General features: G+C 41.7%; 1 protein-coding gene across 1 annotated transcript in view; it reads right to left on the reverse strand.

Annotated features, from left to right (window-relative positions):
- The window catches only part of LOC101864629 (collagen alpha-1(XII) chain), a 7,334-nt gene extending 3,315 nt beyond the window's left edge, over nucleotides 1-4,019 (reverse strand). The window contains exons 1-5 of the mRNA XM_035970413.1: nucleotides 3,761-4,019; nucleotides 2,909-3,232; nucleotides 1,988-2,315; nucleotides 1,534-1,653; nucleotides 336-941 (exon numbers count right to left, since the gene is read on the reverse strand). Of these exons, the coding sequence (XP_035826306.1) occupies nucleotides 336-941; nucleotides 1,534-1,653; nucleotides 1,988-2,315; nucleotides 2,909-3,232; nucleotides 3,761-3,790 (1,408 nt within the window). The 5' untranslated portion in view covers nucleotides 3,791-4,019. The remainder of the gene's footprint in view (nucleotides 1-335; nucleotides 942-1,533; nucleotides 1,654-1,987; nucleotides 2,316-2,908; nucleotides 3,233-3,760) is intronic.
- Nucleotides 4,020-8,007: the final 3,988 nt, after the last annotated feature.

Below are 8,007 nucleotides of genomic sequence, written 5' to 3' on the forward strand. Positions count from 1 at the left end.
CTCTCTCTCTCTCTCTCTCTCTCTCTCTCTCTCTCTCTCTCTCCCTGTCTTTACACATTACCTCATTAACGCTAACATTAATACATCAGTAACAGAAAATGCCATGCGCAAAGCTTTTCGTATTTCATTCCGGTGGATATCCTTTCATACCTCATATTGCGTCTGGTTCTTTCGTATTCGAAGGCCGAGTTTATTTGCATCAAGGGTTTGAATTAAAATCTTCACGCTTGCATTCAGAAAACAAGATAAATCATTATTGTTGGCGTTTATTTCAACTTAACAACAAAAAATCTGTGACTGTAAGAATGAGGATTGTACGACATGAAAATACTTACGAGGTTGGGAAAGAGGCATCTCGTCATCGCCAGCGCACGTCTTGGCAGCCAGTGCCCCTCTCAGTTCGGACAACGCAGCGAAGTCGTCCACACTGAAGACGAAATTCTCCATGGGGGAGTTAGCGATGCTCTCCAGCTCAACCTCCTTCACTTCTTTGCCCACCCCGATAGCGTAGACCGTCACGCCTGTGTCTCTCAACTTCTGAGCCTGCTCCTTCGTTTCCACCTCGTCCCATGATTTGCCATCAGTGATGACGACAGCGATGCGCGCAACGTCACTTCCGCGTTTGACGGTCTCGTGGAAGCCATATTTTCTGACGTCACGGATGGCTGCGGCCGTGTTGGTTTTCCCCAGAGTGTAGCGAACAACCCGAGGAGTGACAGCGGCCAAAAGAGACTTTTTGGTGACGTAATCATCCAGGCCGATCACGAGACGGGGTGTGTCACTGAAGGTCATGACCCCTACGCGGGTTTTGTCTTTGCCAATGCTGAAACCTTTGATGACATCTCTCAGGAACCCCAGAACTCGCTTTTCGAAATCGACTTGCCTGATGCTGCTTGAAGAGTCCACGACGAAGAAAATGTCGGCAGGTTTGCCTCCACAATCTGAGAATGAAGAAAACAAACATTGTTCTTATCAAACGTCGTTACATATTATGAATATTTTTATTGTTTTAATCCCTTAATTATGCTAGTTATGTTAATGTGGGGTGATTTTTTAATCGCCCGCATCGCCGTTATCTTGGCACACCTCTCGTTTCACTCATTCGCCATAAAAGTTAATGTATTGTTTCGGTATTCAAGTTGTGTAAGAGTATTCATGATTCAGCAGCAAGAGTAAACAAAATGCGCGTTTTTTTTAATTTTAGGGGTCCGAATTATTCGGGCTATCATGCGTTGATGCAATCCTTTTTTAAAGTCACGATTGCACTAGACGTATTCAGAGTGTAGGAGGATACATGTACACATTATCTTTGAAAGTTTTTGTGAGTTCCGGGAAGACCCCACGTTCACCAAAAAGATAGCAGAGATATCAAAGACATTAAAGAATGCCATGGGTTCGTTTTATCTTAACAGCAGCCTGGCGCGTGAGAGTTCATGATTTAGTGCACTTACAAACTTGTAATTGTTGAACTATAGCCTAGTATTATTCATTTTACAGATTAAGTGATAACGCAAACGTGGTACAAGTACTTACCATTCATTGGGTCCTCCGTTGTTGTTGTAGTTGTCGTTGTTGTGGGTGTTGTGGTTGTTGTCGTTGGTGTTGTGGTTGTGGGGGTTGTTGTGGTGGTGGTCGTAGTCGTTGTTAGAGATACTGAAAATGAAAAGAAAAGAACTGTTATTTATGGATGTTCTTAAGAGATTCTAGAGACGGGTATGCAATACAAGGTATGCTGCAAAGCGGAAAAAAGCAGGAAATAAAAACTGATAAATTATTATTATTATAAATTGTAAAAAATTATTAATAAGCTATCATATTAACCATAGGCCTTACATTTAAGAAAGAAATGTGCCCTTTGCTTAATAATCATACGTATTGCATTTTCCCTTTTTGTGCAACTGAAGCGTAAATGCCACGAGTGTGTTAATCGTCAGTTTCCTTTTTTTACGTTCGTATCTAGAATTAGAAGTAGAAGTCAGCGTTATTTAATTTAGGATCTCCCCGCTTCGGCTCTCACCTCCACATGTCTTGATGGCCAGGTCAACCATGATCCTGTCCAGGGAAGAAAATTCGGTAACTTTGAACTTGAATCTCTCAGCCGGTGAACTAGCGATCAGTTCCAGCTCTCTGTCATCAACGTCACCAACTCCAACGGCAAAGATGGTGGCGCCATTATTGCGAGCCCTCTCGGCCTGTCTGACCGTGCGTCGGTGGTTGGAGGAGTCGCCGTCCGTGAGGACGATGATGATGTGGGGGACGTCAGGCCTTGCTCCAGCCTTGGCCGTGAACATGTGGCGATCCACGAATTTCAGAGCCTGAGTTTGATAGAAACGAGATTTACATAGAATCTTCATGTTGTAAGGAACGTCGGTCCGATACTGACCATTTTGTGAAAGGAAAGAGTGAGAAAGGGGTAAAGAAACAATGGCATGTTAATAATACTAATAATAGATTAGCAGATACAACCTTGATCACCTAAAAGAATTTAAAAGGTACATTTGTGCAAGGCTGTGGTGTTCTATTTTTCAAAAAGAATATTGTTTAATGTTCACGTGTTTGTTTTAGATTGCAAAAATATCTAACAATTATTTAAGCAGTGAATTGACTGTTGTCACTGACTTGCATGGCATTTCATATATATTAATGTCTCTGTCAGCTTAAAAAAAAGTACGTAAATTTATTGAAGTCCAGATGACAAAGAAAAACTGTTTTGCAAACTATAGAGCTCAGACAAATATGACCCGTAAAAGCAATTAAATACTGCTGGTTTTTGGCGATCGAATCACGTTGTTTCAAGCTGGCATTCATTTCAAGAAATCTAGCCGGTATAACGGCCCTCTTCTTGCTGATCCGATGTAGTAAATCGGGAGACATCTTATAGGTGGACAAAGGGCTCTATCATGCTTACCTTATCGGTATAGGTTGATCCTCCGCGAGAAGCGATCCCGTCGATGGCAGACATAAGACCCTCCTTGCTCTGGTGATCCTTCAGATCAAACTCCAGTCTGACGCCCGTACTAAAGGTCAGAGCGCCAATCCTAGTCTGGCGGGGTCCGGGGCCGATATCGAAGACAGAGCTCACGTTCTTGATGAAGGGTAGGACGAACGTTTTGAAATCATAGGGCCAGATGGAGCTGGAGGAGTCAACCATGAAGACGACATCGGCTGGCTGGCCACACGAGGGGACGGTAGGGGACGGGGCGGAGTTTGCTACTGTTGCAACTGCGAGAGTCTGGAAGAAAGACGGGTGTGTGTTATTAGATGAGTTCACAGAACATTTTGGTTTGATTATTTGTAACCCCCCGTTCACTGCCAAGACCGAGACTTTAAAGTTAAAGCAACACAAAAAATAAACCTGGCCTTACGTTTTAAAAAACAGAACAAATCTGTTCAGTAGTACATGCAAAAAGACGCTCCACTAGGCTAAAAGTAAAAGATGTGACCATCCCGGGGGGAAATCTGTATCCCATTTGTTGGATGTTTGGTCTATAGGTTTCTTAGATTAAGGAAAATGATTGACGATTTTCAAGCATTATACTAAAGAAGTACAAAGAAATAACAATGAAAAGGAAGACAAAAATGCTGATCTTATTATTTATGTATTTACTTATTCATTTATTTATTTATTTATATTATTTTATTTTATTTCTTACTTTTGTACTTATTTTTAAAAAGAAAATTTAATAGACTACACCTAATTAATTTATCATAATCAAGAAAAGTTCTATCCACCGCTTGGTATAACTTCAGCAAGCCTCACCAGAAGAAGAATCTTGATTATTCCAGCCATTTCGTTGTCTTGTATAGTGAATAAACTTGTTCAGGTAATCCTTTGTTTTGTCCTCTTAGCGAATTGAATACGTGGAAAAAGCTCTCTTTGTTTTAAGCAAAATTGTCTGTGGTGTCAACAAATCTATCTATCACTGGTACTCTTTTCCTAACAATCTTAGTCACTTCAGTTCTAGATCTAGATCTATGTTCTTCAACTTCTTGCCACGGTTGTTCTGACGAAATGCGTGGCGTCGAGATCTTTTATACCCTCCCCGTAACCACACTCACGACAGGAATGTCGGGGTCCTATGACTATGACGTAGAAAAAAAGGTATATTTTTAACGTCATCAGTGCCAGCTGGGGCTTTGAAACGAAAATCCTACTTCTAAAAATATCCGGCCCAGTATACCACATGTTAAGGGCCCACACCATGTTCCTTATAAGGAAGGCCCATTCATACACCATTCACAGGCTGAGAAAAGGCGTGTCTCACACATGTTTTCTAGACGAGTTTAATTAGTAGTGCAAAGGGGGGAACCCCTTATTTCTGTGATCAAGACACAAAAGGCAAATCTTCAGTCAAAGAGAAGCTCTCCCTCCTCTCTCGACACGTTGACTCGGCCAGCGCAGATGAATAGGAATTGGCGCCGCGAGTCACGCCGATCGCGAATCGCAGCCCCGCCTTCTCTGAGATTTCTGTATGGGCGAAAGCAAAAGATACACCAGAGAAGAAGAAAAGAGGGGCGGAAAGCGTGGGGGAGGGGGTATCTGAGCGGATGCGTAGTAGCCTTATATGGGAGACTTACTACAATCCAAGAGCCCACATCTTTCCTGACGGGTGCTGAGCGCGCGAAACCCCGTTAGAAAATGATAGAGATAGTGAGGAGATTAGAGAAAGAGATACGACAAGAATATCCGGCTAAGTTGGTACTAAGTACGTTTTCGTCAGTCGCTTCTTCAAGTGGTTTCGCTTCATCTTGAGCGTGCTTCCCGATGGTGGTCCTTCATGGCGGGCTCTCAGTTTGAGTCGAGAGGCTTGCCATTCCACTAAATAAACAAACTGCGCAGTATGTCGGCCTTGTGCCTTTGATGCTTTGAGATGTATCGGAAAAGGCTTATTCAGAGAGCGACCGGAAGGCATATTTTTGGATCCTCTTTGTTGCTCAAGTGGCCGTGAAGCGGGTGTTTTAGACGAATCAGATTTATTACGGTATAGCCTACACGTCTGTTTTAGAAGACTCCATGCGCCTGTGCTTGGTTAAAGCCAGTAACCAGAAAATAAAATCTTCGCCCACTCTTTTATTAATTATATTCATAAATTAGTACTTTTGAACTTGATGTCATCAGAAAATAATGACAATCCCACTACATTATATCTGCTATTGTCATCTTTATTCGAGATGAAAAAAAGCAGTTGGCAGACAGACACGCATACACAAACGCGTACATGTTTAAATACTTGCACGTGGATGCACACTTGCGTATGTGCGTTCATAATACCCTCGTAAGGAGAGAGAGAGAGAGAGAGAGAGAGAGAGAGAGAGAGAGAGAGAGAGAGAGAGGGGGGAGGGGGAGAGAGATACCGAGAGAGACCGAGAGAGACCGAGGGGGGGGGGGAGAAAAGAAGGCGAGAGATATTGGGGGAGAGAGAAATGAAGAAGGAGTGAGAAAGGAAGAAGAAGACGAGAGAAAGAAAAAAAGAAAGCGAGAGAAAGAAAAAAAAGAAAACGAGAGAAAAAACGAGAGAAAAAACGAGAGAAAAAAAGAGAGAAACGAGAGAGAGAGAGAGAGAGAGAGAGAGAGAGAGAGAGAGAGAGAGAGAGAGAGAGAGAGAGAGAGAGAGAGAGATCCCTGTCTTTCCACCCACAGTCAAGCGCTCTTGTCGAAATACTTTGGACTCAGATAATGTAACGTCTCGGCGCCTTCCCGCCTGTTCGTCGCCCCCGCCAATCCCGTGGCTGAAAATGTCACTATCTCAAGGTTTCCGTATCAACTTCTGGTGATGACTGTGTTTTTTCTACACTATTCTCTTACAAACCCGTCTGTTTCTCCGTCTGTTTGCTGGCCTATCTATCTTTCTGTATGACTTTAAGTCTTAAAACTATATTATCGTGACATTTTCAAGGACAAGGGGGATTTTTCAAATGAACTCATTACCCTCTGGTGGTAATAAACGCTAAATAATCTGGCAGTTTGGCCAAGTACTCAGAGAGGAATCATTTCAAATCCCCCCTCACTTAAAATAATAGGGCAAAATAAATTCTCTGCTAGATATAAAGAAAAGGCCATATCGGAAACGGACGACCAGAACAGAACTATATTCCCGAAGGCGAGAGATATCAGAACCCATTCTGATGCGAATTTCGAACTGGACCAAAATGCAGAACGCAATTTTTTGGTGAATTCTCACATTATGGTCAACAATAGCATAACTCATAACATCTTAAAAGACAGCACAGGCATCTGTGGCGTAGTGGGAAGGCTCATAGCCGTCGCATGCAGAAGACCAGGGCTCGATTGTGGTATGAAAAGAACTTTATCGAGTATCTTGGTCTTTTTGTTGGGACTGTGTATTCCTCTCGTGCCAGGGTTGGCCTGGAGAAGTAGGGTCGAAGCCTGCCTCCTGAAATAATAAGATCTAAAGTGTGTCGATGAGGGCATAAAAACACCCTCATTAATTAAAAATAATGTTTTGTTAGGATTTAGGGCAGGCCCCTGGAGAGGCCGCTAGTTTAAGGTCCTACATCTTTACTTTCCCTTTCTTCTTCCGCCTGTCTGTCTTGACTTTTAAAGTAAACGACATTTGACATGTCTATGTGCTTCTCTTTACACAAATGTAAAAACTAAGAGCCGGGAGCAAAAAAAAAAAAGGGTTGCTTTAAAAAAAAACCCACGATATTGTTACATTCCACTCTATGACATTGCAATTTTCAAAGAAAAATCAAATGCACACGTATCTTGGTGGTTTAAATTTAGTATGTGCTGTCATCATTAAACTTGTAAAAAATATTTAATTGAAAAAAAAAGCCTTAGAAGTTCGAAACTACAGCACTGGAAAATGTAGCAAAACCCAGAAGCCACAGGCCACTCCTTGCTCCCGGTCTGGGCTGTTCAGAGATAGTGAAACATCTCGTAGCCTACTCAGGTAGCAAAAGTGCTTATCGCGATATCAAAATGCGTAGAAGTGCGATACACGACTGCATACTTTTGGCCTACAGTACAATTTTTATTAAGAAAACGTGAGCTGAAGTCATACCGACCAAATTGTTTTGCCTTTCAATTTGTTTGGATTTTATTTTTTTGAGAAAGCAAAACAAAACGTGTTATAACATGTAAAATTTACACGTGTGCGTGTGTACCCGTCTGCTTGATATGGATTGAAGTATTTGAAGTTGTTTCCCCAACCCCTTTCAAAATGACACATTTTTACTTTTTGGTTCAATTAGGAAGGCTCTTTACCGTTTCCGTAGATTTTCGAACCTCTGGCAAATATAAAGACTGGAAAAAAAAATTGACCACACCCCATTTCCCCTCCCTCTCCTACCCATACTCCTTCTTCAGTCGATGTGAATGAGTGAATGGGGGGAATGGGTAAGGAACTGAAAAAAGAGGCTAATAGTGATTGAAGTATAGGAAGTTATTTTCGTTTGATGCGATTCTTATGGTTTCACGTCGGTGGAGGCTACTTGTTGAGCTCATGTTAAAACTAAAAACAAAATGAGGGAAAAAAACAACCAAAAAATCTTCAAAGAAAAACCGAACAAATGAAATGAGGACCTTGAAGAATAGAAGAGAGAAACTTTTGTCTACGAAGTGTATTCAGTTCCTTTTTCATTGCTTCAAGACTAGATCCCTACTCGTGCGTTTGTACTGAACTTAACACTGAGATATAAAGTCTAATAAAAGAGTATGTATTTAAGCACACCTCAAAGAATGACTTCACATAACGATCATACTGTCTGGCGTTGTTAACGGAAGGTAGCCAAAAACGACCCAACGTCTTCAATCGAAAGTTTCTGCAATGGGGCAATTAGATCGTTAAGTTTCGTGATTATCAGCAGATAAGCCTTATCTAAACACTCCTTTCGTTGTTATTCCCGAATTTCTCATGGGGTCCTTGGTCTCAGAGCCATTTCGTGCACTTGAAACGATATTGTAAATCTTTCAAAGAAATACGGTACTTATTTTTTTCATCTTCTTCTACTTCTCTCTCTCTCTCTCTCTCTCTCTCTCTT

The sequence above is a fragment of the Aplysia californica genome, unplaced genomic scaffold, assembly GCF_000002075.1.
Source record: "Aplysia californica isolate F4 #8 unplaced genomic scaffold, AplCal3.0 scaffold00265, whole genome shotgun sequence".
Classification (NCBI taxonomy): Eukaryota; Metazoa; Mollusca; class Gastropoda; order Aplysiida; family Aplysiidae; genus Aplysia; species Aplysia californica.